At 42.7% G+C, this 25325-nt stretch overlaps 1 protein-coding gene across 2 annotated transcripts in view; it reads right to left on the bottom strand.

Moving 5' to 3' along the window:
* bean1 (brain expressed, associated with NEDD4, 1) overlaps positions 1–25325 on the bottom strand; it is a 55358-nt gene that overhangs the window by 25923 nt on the left and 4110 nt on the right. For both annotated transcript variants that reach the window (XM_074647393.1, XM_074647392.1), the window contains exon 2: positions 18105–18224. In XM_074647393.1, coding sequence (XP_074503494.1) covers positions 18105–18129 — 25 coding nt within the window. In that variant the 5' untranslated portion in view covers positions 18130–18224. The remainder of the gene's footprint in view (positions 1–18104; positions 18225–25325) is intronic.

Here is a 25325-nt window from a genome sequence, read left to right as displayed (position 1 = left end):
GCATCAATTTTATAATTGTTGCCCACTGATGTGTTTAATTGTTGCTCTAAAACCAGGATATTATTAGTCAAAAGGTGCACAAATAAATGCTTTAAAGGAGCTAGAGCATAAACATATCTTTATAATAGCATCATATTCCTGATCAGCATCTTTTTATTTGTTTCTCTCTTCTTAACAGTTGGTGTCCTCTCAACATCTTAACATTCAATTTCTGTTCGATACCGACGCACAAGGCACCCTTTAGCGCCCGTATGAAACGCACCAGGCGTTCCATTAACTACAATGTAAACCCATCCGCAGCGACAGCTAACGCTCAGACAAAGTGCTGTTTCGACGTAGTTTAAAGAGCGAAAAGACACACACCATGTGGGCTGGAGAAGGCAGGTGAACGGGTCCAACAAACACTGTTAGGTCGACTTGAGATGACGTAATGTGGGCGCTATACTGCAGCGCTATAAGGACGCTGCTGGGACCCGGCTGCTCTCTCTCTCTCTCCGGAGTCCTGACCGTAGTTCCTCCCTGTTTTCTGAAAACCCCCTCAGACTGCAGCTGAACCTGACCTGAGCTGGATTTGCATCAGACAACACAGGCACTTAATTAACCTCTCAGCTGGTGTTGTTGTTGTTCCATTACAATATTATACTTTAACATTACAACTGAAAGAAGGAATTTATTTCAGATTATAAGAGATGATGTGAGCCTCCAAGATGCCCCAAGAGGCGACCTGTTGAGTCGCCTCACGTCGCCTTTGTCTTGATTCAAAAAGTTGCTCTTGAACACACCGTAAAGACCACAGCGGACGGCCGACTACCACGTACCTTCTGCGCCGGCAGGCGGTGGCATTCTGTATTCATCATTCAAAAAGGGAAACCGGAAAACCGAGGACGGCAGTTATAAAAGCCGTTGTTATGATACGAACATGAAATAAAGCGCCGTCTGCCGACCATTTTCCAGATGTTCATGTTGTCGTGAAAATATCCGTGTATTGGAATGATCAGATGAGAGGAAGATGAAAAATGTTCCCCTTGACTTTACTCGTTTTCTTGCTTTCCTCACTTCCGATTCTCTTCTCGTGAAAAACTTCCAACATGGGCAGACTAGAGCCGACGTTGCGGGACACACGACGGACGCTCACCAACGCCCTCAAACTGTCCGACGGCCAACTGTCTTGGCTCGGTGCGTCGGAGCCTTTGAGTTGCTCTGAATAAGAGCATTTGCTAAATGTTTAAGTTGCCAATAATGATCAAATGACAGCTCAACCAGACCAAACAATGAACTCTATAATCATTAGTGTGTTGATGAGAATACACCCTCTCAATGCTTGTTTCTTTCTGTGTGAGTTTAGCATCAGAAGCCAGAGATATTCCACTGCTTGCAGAAACAATCCTCCGTTTCTGACACGTGAGCAGCCTCAACACTAAAAATATCCCCTTCAGAAAGACTCTAGTAAAACAGGACTGTTTCTATTGAATATGCAGTGGTAAGAAGTGTACCTGTAAGCACAGAGAGGGAGGCATTACTGCACAGTTTGCAATGAAATGAGAATCATTTTCCTAAATCGCCATTTTGCGAGGATATAACGAGATGTTTTACTATCAACACCGAGGCTCGGGGCTTTAGAAGGCTTTACGGCGTCTTTATTTGCAGAGGGTGTCGTCGTGGCTGTGACATAAAGTGACAGTTGTTATCTCCTCACTTGTGCAGTGTGCTGGAAAAGCTTCAACCTTCCTACAGCCTGGTCAAAGGACAAGAGGAGGCTCAAAGAGGACATCCATCTCTCCCCTTCCTTTCCTCTGTCTGATCCTTCCTGTTGTTGTTGTATTGAACAGATGCCAGGAGGGCTTCGGTGTTTGGAGGAGGGAGGACATTGGCCATTAAAGCATCATGTTGCATTACCGCTGGAGCAGCGAGACTAGAGGAGGAGAAAGAGAGGAGACCCTGAACTCATCTTTGTAAAAATCCCCCGGATGACAATGGGGTTGAGATATTTTCCTCTGCTTTAAAGCAGCCCGTTCTCACTGAAAGTTATACTAATGCCACGATAATGTGCAAGCAGTTAGCGTGCAGTAAGTACGCCTTTGTTGATTTCCGTGTGTCATTTGTACGCCATGTATCCTGTACTGACTACAATGTAAACGTTGTTTAGACACCGTTAACAACGGTTTTGTTTCATAAATTTACGTTAGTGACGATTGTCACATGATGGTTGTCACATGTTTTTTAGTGACGTTAGTGACGTGTTTTCTCTCGTTGTGTTACGTTGTTTCCGTACGTATTTTACTCAGTTTATTTACTTATTTTAAAGTCTGTGTAAAGCAAAAATAAATATGCATTCTGGGTTTTGTCACACCACAGAAGAATGTGTTACTAACCACCCAGCCAAATTTGAATGATTAAGTATATAAAATTAGCTTTCAAAATTATGGAAAAATAATCAGTGTTCTCTGCTCTGTGATGCTGGGGGGCGTGTCGCTGGGGGGCGTGTCGCTGGGGGCGTGTCGCTGGGGGGCGTGACGCCGGGGGGCGTGTCGCCGGGGGGCGTGTCGCTGGGGGGCGTAAGGCTGGGGGGCGTGACGCCGGGGGGCGTGTCGCCGGGGGGCGTGTCGCTGGGGGGCGTAAGGCTGGGGGGCGTGTCGCTGGGGGCGTAAGGCTGGGGGGCGTAAGGCTGGGGGGCGTGTCGCTGGGGGCGTAAGGCTGGGGGGCGTAAGGCTGGGGGGCGTGTCGCTGGGGGCGTAAGGCTGGGGGGCGTGTCGCTGAAGGCACTGAAACCTGAAACCTCTCTTAACACATCCATGGCTGAAACCACACCCACAAGAGGGGAAGGTGCAGCCTGTCAGGATTCCTCAGTAGCAGCGAGCGAAGAGGGAAGAGCCCGGCGCCGAATCGCCGTCTGACGGGCGGAGGGGGGAAATGTGGCCTACGGAAGACCGGTTGACCGGTGTCGCTCGGGGGCCTGATTCCTTCTGATGGAGGCTCAGCCCGTGGACGATGTGAGGCCGGTAACGGCCCCCGTCATGCAGTCTGCCCGAGGGATTCAACTCAGCAGGTTAGGGACGGCCGCTCAGTGTGGGAGGATCCCCCTGCGGGACCTGTCCTCACGGGACCTCTCCCTGCTGGCTGGCCCCCGCCTGGGGCATTTCATCTGAGACGGTGCGCTCTAAGCCAGCTTGGAAAGGCTCGGGGTGAGGGTGGCTCGCGGCTTCGCGGCCACAAGCTTTACAGCGCTAGAAATAGCCTTTGTGTCACTCCTGGGCTTTTGTTTTGCCTTTGAAAAACCAGGTTTGTGAAGACGGGTGGGGTTATGTTAAGGACGGCTCCACTGCGTCATCGAGCCGTGATTTCAGCCCCGCCTAAAAAATCCTGAACACAAAACTGGCCAAAAACAGTTCAACGGTCTAACTCCACAATCCAGAACTACAATGTTCAGTCTTTGCACGTTTTCAGTCATTATAATCCAACATTTATAATGTGTTTGGAAACAAAACTCTGAATTTCTCTGAATGTTGAAATTGATGAGAAAATCTATTGGAGGATTCACTGTGAGACGCTGGGGGCTACTGTACGTTTTCAACCTCAACTCACAGCTTATTGTGCAATAATAATATTCTGCAAGCATTATATCCCATCTCCACAAATGTCCTGTCATGTCTGAATAAAGCCGTAAAGAACATTTACATGCCTGAATGACTTTAACAGACAGATACAGTATGTTGGGTAGTATGGAAATAGGCTGCGCTGTATTTCCTGCCTTAAACATCTACTTCAGTGAATGATTGATTTTATGGCGTAATTAAAAAGCAGTGCAAGAAGATAGTACTCTGTTAAAGTGGATGGGCTATTAAGTTAGCTTCCCCTGTGTATATAACTACTATATCATCTACTGTGGGCCGGCCAGCAGTGAGCTGAAACATCACAGTGGAGTCAGAGTAACAATAATATTGGAAAGCTTAAAGAAACCAAGGTATGCCTTTAAGGTAAAGTAAACCTAAGACCTTGTAATTCTACTGTTTGTTTCTGCGAGGCCTGTGGAAGCTTCACTCACACACATCAACCTCAGGCCTGATGCTGTTTCAAGGTTGACAGCTCGTCAGGATGAGTGACAGATGCAGCGGTACCGAGTGACAACGGAGAGGGCGAGAAGAGCCGCACACTCTGCTGACTCCCGGCAAAAAGTTGCATACAGTAGATTTAAATCATGGGTGGTATGTGATGTTGACAGACAGCAGTTACATACACAGTTGGTAAATGTGAGCAAAACTGACTGTTAACATTTCTTCAAGTCAATCGCACAACGACAAAGAAAGGCAAAACGACGACAAAGAGGCAAAGAAGTACCAAAGAGACAAAGAAAACGACTACAAAGAGACATACAATGGCAACATAGAGATTCCATGTGACCAAAAAGAGACACAAAATGACAACAAACAGACTCAAAACAACCACAAAGACACAATACGACCATAAAGCAAACCAAAAAAATCACAAAATGACACAAAATTGACCACAAAGCGACAAAAACTACCACAAAGAGACACAAAACAACGACACAGCGACACAAAACTACCACCAAGAGACCGAAAACAACTATAAAGAGACACAAAGAGAGACAAAGCGTAACAAAGCAACCACAGAGACACAAAACGACCACAAAGAGACACAAAACTACCACAAAGACACACAAAACTACCACCAAGAGACCGAAAACAACCTTAAAGAGACACAAAGAGAGACAAAGCGTATCAAAGCAACCACAGAGACACAAAACTACCACAAAGAGATGAAAAACAACCATAAAGAGAGACAAAGCGTAACAAAGCCACAAAACTACCACAAGACAGGCAGTTGTTTGACTCCCTCCATTCTAATGTTTTAAAATCCACCTCTGGTTTTAGCTGCGCTGTCGGGGGTGTAAATGAACGTAACAGCTCTCACATTCAGAGAATAAATAAATGTCATCCAGTGATCTGTTATCATCCTCAGACAGCAGAACCTCAATGTATACCGGCCTCCGTCTACTATGTAGGTTATAACATGATCACATTATTATTATTATGGTATTCTAAACACACTCTCTCACACGTATCCGTGTTGAAATGTGTATTTAGATGAGGTGGTATATGTGGGTCACAAAACATCACTGTGAGTGTGAATATGGGTCAGAATACATCATACATCCCCTTAATCTCCCTCCTCTCTCTCCGTCTCTCTCCCATGTGGGATAGATGGCAGAGAGACAGATTATCACACCCTGCTGGCCCACATTCCTGCCTTCCTCTCCTTTAATCATCACTCGTTCAGCTCCGACCAGCCCGTGTTGTTGTTGTTGTTGTTGTTTTGTTGTGGTGGATTATTTGGATTGTTTATCACCACAAAACTAACGCCGACTCGCTGATTGTGACGACATCACCGCTCATGAATTATGATTCAGAAGAATGAGGTGTTCAGTGCACTGTTGTCACATTTTATAACACGCATATAGAACATTTAGTTTCAGATCTGAGTGCCCACTTGTTATGGGATTCTTGCTTGAATGTGATTTTATCTGTGGGAAACTAGACAGCTAGAAAAGTCAAGTCAATTTGATTTATATTCAGCCCAGTATCACACATCACAAATTGGCCTCAATATGCTTTACATTTTGTACAGATTTTTCTACCAAGATTGGGTCTTATTCTACCACATGGGGTTATTCTACTCAGATCGAGTGTTATTCTACCCAGATGGGTCTTATTCTACCCCGATGGGGTTTTATTCTACCCAGATTGGTTTTTATTCTACCCAGATGGGTCTTATTCTACCCAGATCGGGTCTTATTCTAACCAGATCGAGTTTTATTCTACCCAGATTGGTTTTTATTCTACCCAGATCGGGTCTTATTCTACCCAGATTGGTTTTTATTCTACCCAGATTGGGTCTTATTCTACCCAGATGGGTCTTATTCTACCCAGATGGGTCTTTTTCTACCCAGATTGGGTCTTTTTCTACCCAGATTGGGTGTTATTCTACCCAGATTGAGTTTTATTCTACCCAGATTGGGTCTTTTTCTACCCAGATTGAGTTTTATTCTACCCAGATCAAGTTTTATTCTACTTAGATCGGGTCTTTTTCTACCCAGATTGGTTTTTATTCTACCCAGATCGGGTCATAAATAAAATAAATAAATAATAAATAATAATGGTAACACTTTGTTAAAGCAAAATGTCTCTTTGTCTTGTGTACATGTTATCAGGTTAATTAGCTCAGCACAGGTTATAACATGTAAAAGAGACCGGAGCTGTTAGAAGGCATCTCAGATAGAGACGTCATACTTCCAGTGTTTTCTCTAAACCTGTCTCAGAGCTACCGCTATATTGAACACACAGAGGAAATGCAGGAGCATTGAAGGTCTGGAAGGTTAACTGGGTGTCCTATGAATACAGAAACAACTGTATAAATAAATTATGCTTAAAATAAGTATTTCTATTTAAAAACTGTAAATATAGATCACACAGACTCAGTGTGACTCCGGCATCTCTGTGGCACACAACAAAATGAAAATAACTCCTGGCAGTGACTGCAGAATATCCTCCTGTGATTGGTCAGTGATCTCTGTAAATCCAGCTGTGATTGATCAATAAACTCTGCAGCTCAAGCTCTGATTGGTCGATGCTGATTGGTGAATGAGCCTCATAGATTCAACCACAACGGTCAGGGAGCGCTTTAAATCCAGCTATGATTGGTTCATCAAGAGTTCAGCTGGGCAGAAAATACCATGATTTGATCCATCTACTGTACACAGACACACACACACACACACACACACACACACACTCTGTACAGTAGCGTCCATGTACACACTTGACCGTTTCCACCGAGGCCATCTGCTAAAATTCAGGAAATAAGCTGTAATTTCACCAGAGAGTGTTGCTGTGATGTATTTGGGGACAGTGTAAGTAATTTCCTGTCGCCATCTCACCTCACCAACGAGTCACAACACGACACCTGTCCTCTCTGGAGCCCCTCTCCCACTGGACAAACAACCCACCAACATCTGGCTTAGTGGGAAAGGTTATAATCGGCATTCGTTCTCGGGACAAATGACTCTTCAGTAGTCATGAGTATTTATTGGACACGTTAATTTCCGTTTCTTGTCCGACGCTTTCTTTTGCCTAATTTATACTTCTGCGGAAAAGCTTCTGCAGAGCTTCTGCAGAGCTTCTGCAGAGCCACAGAGATGGTCTGCAGAGCTCTCAGATTGGACATCAGAGCCGGGTTGTATTAAGAGGCTGAACATACCACCTCCTCTTTTGGTTCTCTCTTTTTCTCCTTATTAATTCTAAGCACATGAGCTCGTCCTCATCATCCAGCCCTTCCAGCCATGGAGTTGTGTTGGGCTAAACTTATATGGAACTACTGATTCACGTCTAACAAATAAATCAAAGACAAAGGATTTGAAAACCAATGGGTCCGAATCAGAAACAAAATACATGCTACTATCTGTCGCGCTACTATTTAATGTACAAAGAGTTTGAAGACAAACTGAAGTAACCTTCGTAATATTTTCACTGTCCTCCGTGCTGCTTTCTACGGTTTACTAACCCTGTTCTCCGGCGTGTTTGTGATGTTGAACGTGACATCATAGGGAAATGAGTCAATCGCCTGTTTTTAACGGGTTTTCCCGCATTTGAAAAACTGCATATATGTGCTATTATTAGTGCATATAAGTCTTCTTCTCTTCTCACCTCACAGAGAACGGTTGGCCTGATGGTTTAGAATATTTCTCTTTGCTTCATCTGAGTAGCACATTTTATTTTTATGCTCCTAAATGTTCATAAACTGTGACGCAGTTAGCACTTTCACTGCACCTGTCTGCAATTAAACCCTGACAGCTGGAAAATATAAACTTTGAGTAAATGTTGAAACGGTTCACACTACCCCTCTCAGAAGAAGAAGAAGAAGAAGAAGAAGAAGAAGAAGAAGAACCCCTGTCTGTCTGTCTGTCTGTCTGTCTGTCTGTCTGTCTGTCTGTCTGTCTGTCTGTCTGTCTGTCTGTCTGTCTGTCTGCCTGTCTGTCTGTCTGTCTCATTCAGCTGAAGTGGTTGGACTCTCTTGTCCCCTCATCTCCTTTGAGAATCACCTCGTTGCTCCGTGTTTTCTCGCCCCAAACAGCTGACGAGATGGCAAAAAGCAGTCAACCCGAATCCTAAACTCGAGTAGCATCACAGACATTACGTCTGCTGCCCCTAAATGCATGCTGGGATAAACGCCAGCATCTCTAAAAAGACCTTAAACAGAGACTTTAGCTCTGTCTTAAATCTAAACTAGATACTAATTCGAGGTTGTCGGACAACGAGTCACGCAAGAGTTTTTGCAAGTTTTTGCAGATCAGATTTCGCAGTTTGCGGGTTATCTTCTAGACACAACCTTTTTCCTGCCTTGTGTTGTTCCTTCCATTTCCCTTGTGCATTGCATTGTGGGAGAATAGTGTGCATCAACACTCCAACAAAAACTGTTAACTGTATTTAGTATGCATGATGTCTGCTTTGAGTATATTAATATAGTCACGTTTCTAGTGTGAACACACTTTGGGACATGGCGCAGGTCCGCAGTATGAAGGGAGTCGGATCATGGGCTTTTCAAAGCATTGATATTCTTCAGCGAAAACATTTCTTCTATATAGTGAAGTACCACGGCGATGCAATTCAGCTCTGCTTACAGGACACGTTGCGGATGATTGGGTCCCAAAAACATGGGATTGTCACCCATCAGACCGTTTTTTGTGTCCCATGTAAAGCCAAAAGTCAACAAGTCAACAACATAGCCTACTTAACTACGTAACAAACATAGTTATTTTAACCCAAACCGGGATCTTTTCCTAAACCTAACCAAGTAGTTTCCTGTGAAAACGGATGTTTACTTTATAATGAGTATGCATGTAACACATTGAAAACTTATGATCCAGGATACCTCGACCTACTCGTCTGGTCACTTATCGCCACTTATAAAACTGGCCATGTGGTTTGCATGCATTAAAGAAAAGAAAGAGCAGCAAACAACCTTTTGACAATCACCTGATGCCGTTCCTGTTACACAATAATCTCTCTAACGGCATCAGCACCTTTCTGGCCTGACGAGACGTATAAAAGCTGTGAAATTGTTTTGACATTTCAGAGAAGAAAGACGTAGAGACGGAGGTGTCCACTGAGAGTTTGACAGGCAGCCGCTGGGCAGCTTTAACCTCTGCAAACCTACACAACAATTTCACATAGGACATCGTGGCATCATGGCGAAAATTCATCTTAGAGCAGCTTTGCAAACAATTCTGAAATATAACAAAACATATTGTTGTTTTCTTTCTTTCACCGCATCATACTATATATATATATATAAATATATATATCATGGTATCTGTTTCAAATCCTCCACGCACGGCGCCTCAGACTGATTTGTTGTCTGTTTTCTGCCGACCCATCAGAGTGTTTCTGTCTGTCGGTCTGTCGGGTCGTTGAAGGAGGATTACATCCAATCCAGTAAGTGCCTGCCGGTGGCTCAGCGGCAACAGGCAGACGAATAAAAGCCCAAATAGTTCTAACATCATATCACAGAGGCCCGGTTCAGACGGACATCTCCCTTTTTGAATTATAAGACTCTCTCTCTCTCTCTCTCTCTGACCCTCCTCCTCCTCTCACACCGTCTCTATCTTTGTCTTTCTATGTGTGATTCCCTGAGGCTCTTGCCCTTTTTGCTCATCCCTCTCTCTTCTTTTCTTTTCTCCCTCTCTCCCAGAAGTGCTGTGTAGGGGATAACAAAAAGGTGGAGGTGGAGGAGAGGCAGAGGAGATGATGAAAGAGGTGGAGAGGGAAGGAAGAAGTGATGTTTAATCATGTTAAAACAGCTCCAGCACACACACACACACACACACACACACATTTACAGATCGCACATGTTGTTGAACATGTTGTAGATAGAACGACTGGGAACATCCAACGTGTCCATCCTCACAACTAAATTGGCATTCTCATTACACTCATTCTTCCCTTTGACTTCCATCCATCTGTACTTTCTGTTCTCAATCTGTCCATCCATCCGTTTCCAACTTCATCACATTGAAGAGCTGATTAAATATTTATCTGTTTATTCTTCCTCTTATGCATTCATTTGCACATCTATCAAATTACTGATTCATCGAAAGGAACATACCAAACTTTATCCATGATTTTATGTATTTATTATGCACTTTACATTATAAAGCATGCACGTTTTGGCTCAATATCCTAGAGTCCAGGCATTTACTAGAGTTTCCACGGACTTGAAACTAATACAATTACCTTTATTTTATGTTTTTAATCAGTATTGAATTGGGTGAGTTACCTCTGCACCAGCGCGAAGAGAATCCCTTCCTCTGTGGAGGCAGGCACACCTGTTCTGAGTCAGGTTAAAGCTTTCACACAGGACTAGGCTGCTTTCCAAATCATATACTCAGAGGTACGTCCTGCGTACTGCGTACCGCCTACAGACTGTTCACACTGAAGTCAAGCAATACATCTTCTCTGCATCACATGACTTTATCGATCACAATGTTACCGAGCTACCGTTGAATGAAAATTGTTGATCACAAATGTAAATCAACATTACATCTTCCACTCATTTTAATATTTCCAGTATTATTTTAAGGCAAATTAAAATGATTGAACTATGTAGTGATAAATGTTTTCTACCGTAGATTATATACACCGATCAGCCATAACATTATGACCACCTCCTGATCCGTGGAGGCATGGACTCCACTAGACCTCTGAAGGTCTGCTGTGGCATCTGGCTCCAAGCCGTCAGCAGCAGATCCTTTAAGTCCTGTATAAGTTGCGAGGTGGGGCCTCCGTGGATCGGACTTGTTTGTCCAGAACATCCCACAGATGCTCCATCGGATTGAGATCTGGAGAATTTGGAGGCCGAGTCAACACCTCCAACTCGTCGCCATCCACATGATGTAAAAGAAAACGTGATTCATCAGACCGGGCCACCTTCTTCCATCGCTCCGTGGTCCAGTTCTGAAGCTTTTGGTCGGTGGACACGGGTCAGCACAGGCACCCTGAACGGTCTGCGGCTACGCAGCCCCATATACGCAACAAACTGCTCCTCACTGTGTGTTCTGACACCTTTCTATCAGAACCAGCATTAACTTCTTCAGCAGTTTGAGCTCCAGTAGCTCTTCTATTGGATAATCTTTTCTGCTTCCAACACATCAACTTCAAGAACAAAATGTTCACTTGCTGTCTAATACATCCCCCCCCCCCCCATCCCCCCCTACTGCCAGGTGCCATTGTAACGAGATAATCAATGTTATTCACTTCACCTGTCCGTGGTCTGGATGTTATGGCTGATCAGTGTAAATCTGAGCTCTCAGCTTTTCCTCTTAACTGTACCTTAACGTCACTCGCCATCGTTCGCAATTACTTTATCCAACTGGTAATTATTTAAATTGTCTGCCTCGCAGTCTGCCATTGGTCAGTCTGAAGAGCCGCAATGCATTTTGGAGAGGTTGAGTATGTCCAGTAAGCTAACGCTGCAGACATTCTTGCTAATCTGGCATACATCCGGGCATTTCTCGTGTACACAAAATCCACATAATATGCAGTTGGAATGCACTAAATGTGCGGGCACCCCTTCATATGACTAGTATGTGATGTTGAACAGACCTAGCCATGCTTTGCCCCTATTATTGGCCAACAGTCTCCACCTGAGGGAACACGATCCCTCTCTGCCTCACCTCATCTCCAGACAAGAACATCGGTATTGGATGCAACAGGAGGGGTCTTAAAGAGACAGGTAGTGAAACGGAGCATTTCAGAATACAGGTATATTCAGACAGACAGGATGAGTGTTTTTTGAACATGAAAGCATTTAAACATGTTCTAGTAGAAACCCCAAATACAGCGTATGAACCTTAAAACGAGCATGATATTTATTCCCCTTTAATGTTCCTTTTATGGTGACATTGAACAGCTGAGCCAATACGTCCATCTCCAAATGGCAAAGTTAATGAACTGAGGAGGAGGATGCAGCAGCGTGTGCTCAAGTCAAAGGGAGCTAGTCAATACTGGCACTAAAGACATTAGCAAAGACATTTACCCTTCACTTCTCCTTCCTCTCCCCTCCCTCCCACTCTCCCCCTCTCCTTATTCTTTCAATCGTTCCAAGCCACCTCCCTCAATTTCTCTCTCTGCTCCTCTCTGCTCCCCTACTTCCCCTCGAGAGTGATGCCGTGTCCCCCGACACCCATTTCACTTCCTAAACTCTTCCTTGCTCCTGTCCACTGCTTTCCTCGTTTCATCTCATCCCTCCTTTCTTTTTTATTTCACCCATGCTCCATCACCCCTCTCCCCTTGATTCTTCAGGTGTTTTATTATAGATAGATGGATGGATAGGTGCTACACAGACACACACATACGCAGACTTGACCACCTGTGGTGAGTATTAATTGTCTATGGGCCCTGATGGGGGGTTAGTGAGGTGGAACAGCTTTGGTATTTGCTGACCTGCTGGGCCGTGAAATCTCCCCGCATATGCACGCGCCTCATATCCATTTAAATAGATTTAAATAAACGACCTTACACTGTGAGTGTAGATTGGACGGGAGCTCGCTCGGACGGATGGATGGACGGACAAAGAGAGAGAGAGAGAGGTGGATGAGATAGGAGGTAAAATGCCGTTAAATGAAGTTTTTCCTCCCATTTCCATAAAGCATGGGAATGTGATGATTGATGGCTCGGTGCATGGCGGGAAAGGCGAGGCGGTCGCGGCGCGGCGCTCTGATAGATGGATAGAAGATGTGTGCAGCGAGGGGGAACAGAAGGAGATTCCATTTCAGATCTGCCCTCATCTGATGGCACGCACACATGCCGGTGCTCTAATATGTAGATTGTGTTTAGCTTGTTTATCTTCTGCAGTGATGCCACAGGCCCCGCTCACTGAATGTGTTCCTGGAAGACACGCAAATATATTTGTTTATCTGTGACGTTTTATTTCACATCTTTATTGGTCAAGGTCATTACTATATTATTGTATTGGACTATTATATGATAACAGTTTGTTTGGTTAGGACTAAGGCTGTCAAAGTTAACGCGATAATAACGTGTTAACGCAATTTAGTTTTAACAACACTAATTTCTTTAACACATTAATGCAACTTGTGGTTTTCAGGTTATAGCTTGACTGAAGATACTGGTATCATAGTAAACTATAAAACCTGATGAATCCATCGGTACCAACCATGTCATACTAGCTTGTGTCAAAGGAGGTTAAATAACGCTCCAAACATACGCTAAATTTTGGCGAGGAAAAAAGTGTCATGTCCATCTTCAAAGGGTTCCCTTGACCTCTGACCTCCAGATCAGTGAATGTAAATGGGTTCTCTGGGTACCCACGAGTCTCCCCTTTACAGACATGCCCACTTTATGATAATCACATGCAGTTTGGGGCAAGTCATAGTCAAGTCAGCACACTGACACACTGACAGCTGTTGTTGCCTGTTGGGCTGCAGTTTGCCATGTTATGATTTGAGCATATTGTTTTATGCTAAATGCAGTACCTGTGAGGGTTTCTGGACAATATCTGTCATTGTTTTGTGTTGTTAATTGATTTACAATAATAAATATATACATTCATTTGAATAAAGCAGCATATTTGTCCACTCCCATGTTGATAAGAGGATTAAATACTTGACAAATCTCCCTTTAAGGTACAATTTGAACAGATAAGACATGTACGATTAATTTCCGATTAATCGCGATTAAATATTTGAGTATCATACTCAATATCAAACAACGATTTGTTTGATATCTTATGAAGAGTTATTCCTCATTTTTGTAGCAATGTGCCTTCTTAATTTCAACACGTGCAAGAACAAATCTGAAGAAAATAGAGAAAAAAGTTGGATGTTTACTCTGTAAATACGTTTACTGAGTGACTTTCCCTCTCCCAAACATGAGGACAGATGTGGATGTTTATGTTGGCAGTTTGGGGACTGCGTGCCCTCCTCTGGGGCACAGCAGCAGCAGCAGCAGCAGCAGCAGCAGCAGCAACCCTCTGGCACAAACAGCTGCCATGTGCTACATGTCAGCCTCTTTTACACGCTGCTAAAGCCCCCAAAGGTGTGTCAGGACAAAGTTCCTTGTTTATCCGGGAAAAGTTTACTGATTTTTTTTAACACAACAACATTCAGCTTCAGGTCGGGGGGGCTGCAATCATATCCTTGTACTGGTGGTCACCAACATAATCAGTAGTTGGGAAGGTACTGGAAGTATTAATGTGACATCACCAGGGTCTGAAATTAACTTTTTTCACTTCCTGCCACTGTAACAGACAAGTATTTTTTTCATCTGTCACTTAAAAGTTTTATCTGCCACTTTTGAAATCTCTGCGCTAAATGAAGGAATAACATTTTAGATCTGATGTCATTCAATGTTCGATATATTTTACACAAAAAACATTATATACATGATAAATTACAGAGTTTGAATAACACCGTGGAGGGTGGGTAGTGTACACAGTTCAGTACTGTACTTTGTTATTGTCATCTACAGAGGTTATTTGCATAAAAACACACAATTCAAATGATTATGAATATTTAAATATTTGCTTTGATTAAAAAAAAATCTTGGAAAGTTGTTATGAAGTTAAACAGGTCATAATTCTCTCTAAAATCTATTTTATATTATTAAAATTTATTTTCATGAGATTACATTTGAACACATCATGATAACGTTGTAATTTACCTTCATCCAATAGTCATTTTTCCTGAGCAGACTTTGAACGCCTCATAACAATAACTCAATGGCACCTCCGTTAACTTTAGCAGCTCCGCTATTTAACTAATCAGGTCTGTGCTGCAGGGTGTCCTGATGATTTCACCCGCCAATGCCAACAATTTACCTTCATTTGGCAGGTTGCAGGTGCTAATTTCAGACCCTGGTTATGGAGCTTAGATGGAAAAAAAAATAAAAATACTCTTTAAAGTATGTCTCTGAAAGACAGAGAAGAAAAACCTCATCTCTGGTTTCACAGCTAAAACCTGGACATCACTTTGAAAAACACATTTAACGGAAAAATTAAAACTTAATGCAAGAGATATGACATACATGCTTTTTGTTATTTAGTTATTTTCGTTCTTTTAAAGTCACGAGAATGCAGGAAACAAAGTCTTTGAAACTCAAATTTGGTTCACTTTGGTTTTGAAATCCTCCATATTTTTAAGGTTTCATGGTTGGCAAGTATGGTGAAAGTCTGTTTGTTTATCCACCACGACCTCCTCCCTACGCTGACTTCTCACACTTTATATACGTCAGTAGCTCTGAGCGTCTAATAATGAGGTGGGTGGGTTTATATTGAAAGCCCGGTGCGTCTCATACAGACGCTAAAAGGTGTCCCGGTGCGTCGGTGTCAGACACCGAAGGGCACTGACCAAGCATCTGTATTTGACTAGTTGGGGGTGAGAACGGGCTGCATGATCTGAAAAGGGCAAACTTATATTTTAAAAGAAGCATCACACAGCTGAAGCCACTGATCTGTCTCAGGTGTGTTAGAATATTTCCACTGTGGTCCGGTCTTAACGCAGATGGACTCGGGAAGCAGCCTTTTTAAAGGATGACACAGGACTGTGTAAAATGTCAACCTATACAATAAACCACATGGAGGAATACCTTGACCGTTAAATAAAGCTCTCTGTATCTGTATCTGTATATCCATAGAGCTGCCCTTCCCAAAGCTTTTTATCTGTCTCTTCGCTCTGTTCTTTTATTCATCACTCCATTTCTTTTCCCTCGGAGGGGAAGCACTGTTGGTGGAGGTCTAAATGCCCAGGAGCGGAGGACGGAGGGATTTCAGGTGTCAAGGGAGGGAGAGAGAGAGTCAGAGAGGGATGTGAATAATAGATCAGAGAGGGGGGAGAGAAAGTGGGGAGAGAGTCGGGAGGAGAGAATGAGGGAGGCATAAAAGGTAGGAGATGGAGAGAAAGAGAAAGAGATATAAAGAGGGTGTCAAAAGAGCTGAGAGTCTGATAGGGAAGAAGCCCGGGAGCCGTGATAGGAAAACACACGTCCGTAAAAAGTCACGCATCCTCCCATCTGTTCCTCCCTCCGTCCGTCCGTCCGTCCATCTCTTCCCTGCCTCCTCCGGTGTGGTCAGGAGTCGTTGCGTAAGACAGCGATTCATCTTTTATTGAGATGGGAAGCTTAAACATGTCTAACGTGTTCTCTGGAGTTTAAAAGCTCAACCTGTAATCCAGCTAAAAATAAACAAAGGCGAGCCGCAACAACGACAACAAATCACATTGTACAGTAGAAGCACACAAGACACAACTTCAGCTCTTTCTGACATTAGTTCACAAGTGTTTTTGTTGACTATTATATTTTCAGATTTCCTTTAAAACTGCTAAATGACAGCTGGCAGACGAAGGTGATTGATTTTAAAAGCCAATGACAATATTTTTGTACTGATGCTGCTAGATGCCCACCTATGGCAAATAAATTTATCAAATGGATTACTCCAAAAATAATAAAGGCAAAATAATAAATGAGTGCCTGATAGAAAAGCTGGTACAGCCTAGCTGGATGCTCACCTATCTAGCAGAGGAAACTGTTTAACACTGAACGATGGCAACAATGGACATCAAACAAAATACTCACCACGGGGAACACAGGAGACAATCTCCACACAAGAAATACACAACATGCTGTACACCAATCAGCTCTCAGATCCCGGACGAGCCCCCTTTAATTTATCTTAAAGGTAACAATTTGACTTACATGTGTTTGTGTTTCCTGTGAATTTTCAGGGACTTAAAAAAACTGTCCAAAATGACCCAGACCAGTGGGCAACTCCGGGGTCTGAAAAATTAAGCCGAAATGGAAGTGCTTTAAACTTTAATTCACTCTAACAGCCAGCAGGGGGCGACTCCTCTTGTTGTATAGAAGTCTGATAGAAAATGAGCCTACTTCTCTCTTGATTTATTCCCTCAGTAAACATTGTAAACATGAGTTTATGGTCTCAATCTCTAGTTTCAAGTCTTCTTCAATACAGCATGATGTTCATTTAGTGAATTATGGTCCCATTTAGAGTCAGATAGACCATAAAGCAGGGGATGCTTTAGGGCGGGGCTACCTTGTGATTGACAGGTCGCTACCAAGGCGTTGTCCGGTCTGGGAGTTATAACCTTTTTGGTCGCCTCGAAAATGTCTTAATCAACGTTCGGTTATACTTATGGGGCCTTTAACTGAAACTGTTTACAACATGGGCAGTCGTGTACACGATATGCCCGGCGTTCAAGTGGTTAAGTCGTGAGAACATCACTGCTAAGCAACGGCAATATTAACGTTACTGTCAGCGTTTAGAAGCCACAGAGGCTAACAAGCTAGCAAGTGAGTAACACAATGCAGTAAATGTAAAGCCCTCTCGTGTCACATCTGGTTGCAAAAAAAAAAACACATGGCGACGGCCAGAATGACGAACTCGAGGCTTCAAAACGGCAGTCCACAGACCAATGGGTGACGTCACGGTGATTACGTCCACTTCTTATATACAGTCCATGAACAAGACTGATTCACCAAGAGAATAAAACTGCAGTTTTTATATACTTGTTGATGTAGAACCTGACTGCCCAATATTTATAGTTACTATATATGATATATGATATACTATATATATAAATATGTCATTTACTCAGACTTTTCTTTCTTTGAAATTAAAGTAAGAAAAGTTATTAAGTTAAGTAATGATGTAGAGTATGATGAGTACAGGTGGTATAAATGTGGAGTAGAGATGGGTAATCTCCTCTTTATAACACTCTCACACTTTATTTACACTGACAACTTTCATTTTAAAGATCTGATATTAGATATTAAATTACTGTAAACATACACATCTTTCTATTTTTCTGTCTTGTAATTGTGTTTTCCAGATGATTTCTCCATCACCTACAGTATATTATAATGAAAGAATCATGCTTTGTGTCTTTCAAGAAAACTCCCGTCTTGGTATCCAGCGAACAACTAACACTTATTATCAGGAGACTAATTAAAGCAGAAAAATAACATGAAAAAGAAGAAGGAGGAGGAAGTGTTGTTCCTTACCTGAGCAGATCAATTTCATCAGCATGAACCCCTGTTCACAGTGTTTCCTATTGGCACATCTCAACAGGCAGGAAGCCAACTTCAACTGGTCTCGACCACACAGCGCTGCTATATATGTAACTACAGAGAGAGAGAGGGAGAGAGAGACAATGTGAGGAGCAGGGGAAGGAAACAAACAGCAGGCAGGTTGATGGAGAACGAGAGAAAGAAATGAAGAGAGAGAGAGAAGCTGTGTTGTTTTACCAGGAGAGGGAGAGAGACTGATGTTCGAGTCACAACCTCCAAGCCCGGCTGTTTATAAAGCCCCAGGCAGTGTGTGTGTGCATGTGTGTGTGTGCATGTGTGTGTGTGAGGCAGTCAAGTGGCCACCCACGCCACCCTGTGTGTGAATATGTGTGTGTGTGTGTGTTCATTGCTCTTTCCGGGGAACATGCATGGCCACAGGGTTCAAATGTACCGATCGATACCTGAACCACACACACACACACACACACACACACACACACACACACACACACACACACGTAAATACACATACGCAAAATACTACTGCTGATACCGGATGTGTTCCTGAATTTATTTGATTTTGACTTTTACTACATTAGTATTAGAAACCTACTATTAATCACATTGTTGTATTACTTTATTTAGGACAGTTTAACTGAGACTCAGGCTCTCTTCTTGTATTTATAACTTTTACAACTTCCTGTTCATGTTCTCATAATCTGCCATTTTTCACCCAGAGCTCTGGTTTGCAGTTCTGCTGAATTCATGCTGAAGTTATTTTGTTGTTTCTCTCTTATTTTCTAATTAATACATTTGTCTTATTAGTAGGGCTGTCAAAGTTAACGTGATAATGTGTTAATGCAAATTCATTTTGACTCCGCTAATTTCTTTAATGCATTAATTATTAAGGCAACTTGCAATTTTCAGGTTGTAGTGAGCTCAGTTCTAAAGCTAGTGTGGAGATACTGGCATTATATTAAATTATAAAACCTGATGAATCCATCGGTACCAACCATGTCATACTAGCTTGTTGTGAAGGAGGGTAAATAACGCTCCAAACTTACACTACATTTTGGAGAGGAAAAACTGCCATGTCCATGTCCAAAGGAGTCCCTTGACCTCTGACCGCCAGATATGTGAATGTAAATGGGTTCTATGGGTACCCACGAGTCTCCCCTTTACAGACATGCCCACTTTATGATAATCACATGCAGTTTGGGGCAAGTCATAGTCAAGTCAGCACACTGACACACTGACAGCTGTTGTTGCCTGTTGGGCTGCAGTTTGCCATGTTATGATTGGAGCATATTGTTTTATGCTAAATGCAGTACCTGTGAGGGTTTCTGGATCAATATCTGTCATTGTTTTGTGTTGATAATTGATTTACAATAATACATATATACATACATTTACATAAAGCAGCATATTTGTCCACTCCCATGTTGATAAGAGGATTAAATACTTGACTAATCTCCCTTTAAGGTTCATTTAGAACAGATAAAATGTGGAATTAATTTGAGATTAATCACGAATAACTACGGACAATCATGCAATTAATTGCGATTAAATATTTTAATTGATTGACAGCGCTACTTATTAGAGATCAGGCCTATAAAGCGACATATCTATAATTTGTGTATGGTGTAGTGTTTCTCTACAAATAGAACTGAGTTGAGTAAACTCGTTGTCACTGTCGAGTCCTGGCGATGAGATGTCATTCTGCACTTCCTCTAATTCTGATAAATCATGAATGCTGTGTAAAATCTAATCCCTCACTTCCTGTGTGTACAGGAGCATGTGTGTGTGTGTGTGTATGTGTGTGTGTGTGTGACTCATGTGAACCTACGATGCATTCTGCTTTGTTGTTACATAACTGTTCCAGAGCTCACACAGACAGATATTACAGACAACACACTCTGGCAGCTAGACTGAACTATCTCTCTCCCTCACACACACACACACACACACACACACACACACACACACACACACACACACACACTCACACACACTCACACACAGTGGGTTGTTCTCACCCCATCATGTACTGTAGTGTGTGTGTGATTGTGTGAAGGAGAGAAATAACAGAACTCAAAGGATTTGCGTCAACTCCAACAAGCCGACAGCAGTGCAATGCAGGAAGTGAAACTAAAGGGGAACAGCTACAGCATGAGACAAACACACCATCTAAATTACAGTAAATGAGAGCTAAAAAAAAACATAAAATCAAACTAGAAAGGAGCTCTCAGTGGAGTGTAATTCTCTGCCAAGTGCATCTTCCTCTCCCCTCCCAAACAAAGAAGAGTTGAATCTCACACAGTTGTCCCTCCCGGCTCCGTTACAGTCGAGATGGCGGCAAAGATAACAAAAAACATGGATTTATTAATCTCGTATCGTGCCTAACTTTAGTGCATCATAACATATCAGGTAAGGGTATTAATACGCAGATGCTCCAGTTCAAAATGAGACCAAACTCTTCTATAGATGTCAGTTTTTGAGCTTCGACGAAGGCCAAAATGTGGACCGCAACAGACTAGGTACGGCTGGTTTTAGCCTTTTGCTACTGAAGCAGTTGTTGTCCTTGTATTGTCGTGCTATTTATACGCCTTTGAATGAGGACCGGTTGTCAACTAGCAAAAAGCCGTATAGTAGTGTGAATGCAAACATGACCAACTACGACCCCAAACACCTGAACATCAACGACTAAAGGATAAAGACATAGTGTATGGATTCATATATGCCATGGTCGACCACGGATACTGTGTTTTCTCTGCAGCTATCAAACTAGAAAAGTCCACTCCGTAGAGTGCAGATGTCCTTCAGGTGTGTCTCCGTCTCCCCAAACAAAGAAGAGTTGAATCTCACAGTCAAGATGGCGGCAAAGATAACAAAAACATGGATTTATTCATCTCATATGGTGCCTAACTTTAGTGCATCATAACATATCAGGTAAGGGTATTAATACACAGATCATCCAGTTCAAAATGAGACCAAACTTTTCTGTGGATGTCAGTTTTTGAGCCACAACGTAAGCCAGAATGTGTCCCGCAACAGACTAGGTAAGGCTGGTTGTAGCAGATTGTAATGCCTTCTGCTGCTGAAGCAGTTGTTGACTTGCGGCCCCTACCTGCCGGTTAAGAGGAGCGAGGAGTCAGCAGTCAATGATGGTATAAAACAGTCAATAAAATAACCTTAACCATGAGACGTCTTTGAACATACCGTATTAAATGAGCAGAGAAACTATTAGGCTGATGGGTCCAGTAGTATGTGAGATTATCTGCAGACAGACAGATACAAACACTACCCAACACATATTCTGGGTTGTGTTGTGTTGTGTTGTGTTGTGTTGTGTTGTGTAGTAACATGGTACAGTACTCAGGGTTTTGTGGTAATTATTGTCAGGTTGTTAGTCTTTAACCTCTACAGCCCTGTAGGGTGCTGGAAGGTGTGTGGTTCGCCTTGACAGACAGACCCAAACTAAATCTGTAATAGCTCCACGACTAGCAGGTCTATCTGCATGATCTTGGTCTCTATGGAGAGGTAAAACCTCAGAGAATGCATCCCCCGTGTCAGTAACATTGTGACTGTTACTATGCCTGAGTAAACTGTGATGAACCAAAGGAAACATCTACATTTTTATCCTCTCCTAAAATGTTTTCTAGATCAGACAGTGGATAACAGCATTATAGAAATGATGCCTTGCACAGAGATGAATTCATTCAGCAACTCCTTGAATACAACTGAGCCAAAGCAGATATAAATAACACAAAGCACATAGGATTACCTATGAACTTTACCTTTGGATACCCAAATGGGTTTTCTACCTCTTGAAATGGAATCTGTCTATCAAATACTACTGATATCTATTGAGAAGTTTTAAATTGTTTATCGAGGAGAGCCTTTATAACCAAATGCGCTATAATCCTTGTGTTTTGAGACAATGGATAAAGCTGTTGTATTGTGAGATTTTAGGATTGTTAATGATTTTATTTATCAAGTATTAACCAGGCAAGTTAATCTAGACATAAATATTACTTATAAACAGCATGGCAAGAGGTAAAATGGACAAATGATGAAGACAAAAAGGCAAACTGAACAACACACAACAGCTACAAAGAAGACACACCTGAATAACAAATAAAACCTCCAACCTGCAGCTCAGATATACAGTAAAACAGACTGCGTTGATTTCCAGGAAGAATAAGAGCCGGGGTGTTCAGGAGGATTTTTATAGACTTGAATGCAGTTTTAAAATAGGAATGATGTCATTTCTCTGCTGACTTGCGTTGCTTATAGTTGCCAACTAAAGGCTACTGCCAATTTCTGAAAAAATCACGTATAAATGTCCTCAGAGAGAGTTTGGTTGGAGATAAAAAGGCTTCTGAAAACCCTAACTGGACAGAGACAGCAGAGTGAATACTGTACATACTTTACATTTCACATGCAATCACAGAATCTCTGCTGCTAGTCTGCATGTAAGACAAATGCACGTCTGGAGATCAGACTGCACTCGCCTGATGACAACCAAGATGAGTGATTTCTGTTCTCTCTTATTAGAGGTTGAGGAGGTTGAGGAGGAGACTGTTGGTACCAAACAGGGTGTAAACTGCATTCAATGTTGGTTTCATTAATCCACGCAGGTGACCTTCCCTAACCTTTACCAGGTAGTTTTAGTTGCCTAGACTTAACCAAGTAACTTGTCAAGTTGCCTCTCATTTCTCAGGTGTTACACCAGCGCTGGTCGCAAAACAGCTCTAGATACTGAGCAGAGCTTGTAATACTCATCACAGCTCGTCACATACTGATGCTTCGTCAGACCCCTCGGCGTCACTTTTTGGTCGCAGTAAACACGAGCGTAATGTTGTGAAGTAAACAAAAACACTTTCTTAGGATTAGGCAATAAAACCATGCATGCCGGACACACACTACACGAGAATCAAGACGCCGATTCCTCCTGACAATCGTCAGCAAAGCCTTGATTTTTTGATGATTCTAAAGATGATCTTTCCAGATGTTCCTGTGATGTGAGGTATGTTAAGAGTGTTTTTTACATCCCCCGATCAGCTAGGAAGTCCATCCTGGACGCACCAATTTCAAATCATAAATATTAAACATCAGTATTTAAGATGGGATATCCTGTTGTGTGTGGGGAACCCCGAGGACAGACGATGACGCAGTCGCATTGGAAAGAACGATAGCCAATAGAGAACCGAGCTGACTGAAGAAGGAAGGACAACCATCGTCATCATGGCGGCCGCAGCTAATGCTAAACATGAAGCGTAAAATAGTAGTAAGATGGAGCTCAGAGATGGAGGACCAACTTGTTGACTTGTGGCAACGTGTTTATTTAACGTGTCTCCATGACTTCATCTGTCCATCCTTTGTGAATTTTCAGCACAAAGTAAAAACTAACATCTCTAATTCTTCCTTTCCGTCGTCAGCCATGTTTGTTTACACTAATGTCACGTTTGAGCGCAAGATATTTTGCGAGATTTGTTTTTTTTTTAGTCGGGACTTGTTCATGAATGAATCTGTTAGTGTGTGGTGTGCTACAGGAACACTACAGGAACAAAACTGTTAAGTTTAACATAACATGTATTTATGTGTGGGCTCTCACATTTTCAACATCTGTTAAGATTGTAAATATCTTTTAGTGTGGACCAGCCTTCAGTTAGGTTTAGGAAAATAAAAACACAATACAGTAGTAAAGTGAAAATGGCACTGAACGTTGTGAACACGGCACATGAACGAACAGCTGATTGTAATGTGACCGACGGGACACAAACAGCGTTCTCCTGGATGAAAGCTTTGTGCGTCTCATACCGACGCTAAAGGGTACCTTAAAGCGTCGGTATCGAACACGGACGGCCGTGACAAAGCGTCGATATTCGACGCCCTGAGAATGAGAACGGGCTGATTAGGGACGGGACCAGTCAGAGACAGAGGAACTGAGGGAGTCAGGTATCGCCTGTAGCCACACAGCAGCACTCCATCATTTCTTCATCTTTCTTTCCTGGTATTTCCTCCCTCTTTGCCCCTCTCTCCCTCCTCTCATCCATCTCCTCCCAGCTCTCTCTGACAGTCTATTTGGCCCACACAGCCCTGTCATCCATTCAACACGTCAGTCCCGGCGACGGCACCGATCTCACACTGACTAGTGTTTGTAGCCGTGCAGCAGGCGGGAGCCGCTGGTTATAGAGCGTCCGTACCATCGCTGAGAGCCCCCGTGGTTTCAACTCCCATGACAGCCAGGTCAGAGAGTCGACCCCGCGGCGAGAAGGTCAGAGGTTCGGTCCTTGTGGAACAGAGTGTTCTTCTCTTGGTGCAATGTTTATCACGTAATCGGCATTTACTCGACTGTATTTAAGAGGTTGTTGGTTCGGTTTGTTGGTTTGTTTGTCGGTAGGATTACAGAAAGACTACTGGTCTGCTTTTCATGAAACTCGAGTGTATCCGAATCACAGGGTGGAAACACATTTTTCACTTATGGGAACGACCTTGGCGGAGGTCTGCTGCTCTCCGAGCGCCCTTAGTTTATTTACAGTTTTGGTTATCATGACTCTTAGTGTTTAAAACATTTTACTCATATAGCTCAGGGGGATGTGGGGGCTCGGCTTTACAACCACATGAACCATCAGTCCGACTTTAAACTAGTTGCCAAGGAAACAATAATAAGTGTAAAAACAATGTGGAGCCATTTAATACTGTCTGTTCATTTCTATTGTCAGTTGCATTAATGCTTGTGTGCGCAATTACCATAAGTACAGTTGGTTAAAGGTGAACTAAGAAGTAAACAAATGTTTACAACAAACATTTTGGGGAATAATAATAATAATTTCAAACTTTCCTTTTATTTCCTTTTGTCATGTCCTGCATGATTTAGTTCTTAAAGAACATGGCTGCTGCTTCATCCTCCTTAAATTATTTGGATGCAAACAGAACAATATCAACGTCTACACTAGGGGTGTAACGATACGTTTTTACAACTATACGATACGTATCACTTTCCATGGTCCCGATACGATTCAAGGATGATATTTGGCTCATCTAGAGCGATGCGATGCGATGCGATGCGATGCGATGCAATATGATGCGATGCGATGCGATGCGATTCTAGAGCGATACGTTACGATAGTCATTTTTTTTTGCCAAAAATTAAATCCGTGTGACTGTGAAATAAACAAAATCTTTCCGCACGCTGGACCTCAAACGCAG

Source organism: Sebastes fasciatus, chromosome 9 (genome assembly GCF_043250625.1).
Source record: "Sebastes fasciatus isolate fSebFas1 chromosome 9, fSebFas1.pri, whole genome shotgun sequence".
NCBI lineage: Eukaryota > Metazoa > Chordata > Actinopteri > Perciformes > Sebastidae > Sebastes > Sebastes fasciatus.
This window is presented reverse-complemented; position numbering and strand designations above follow the sequence as displayed.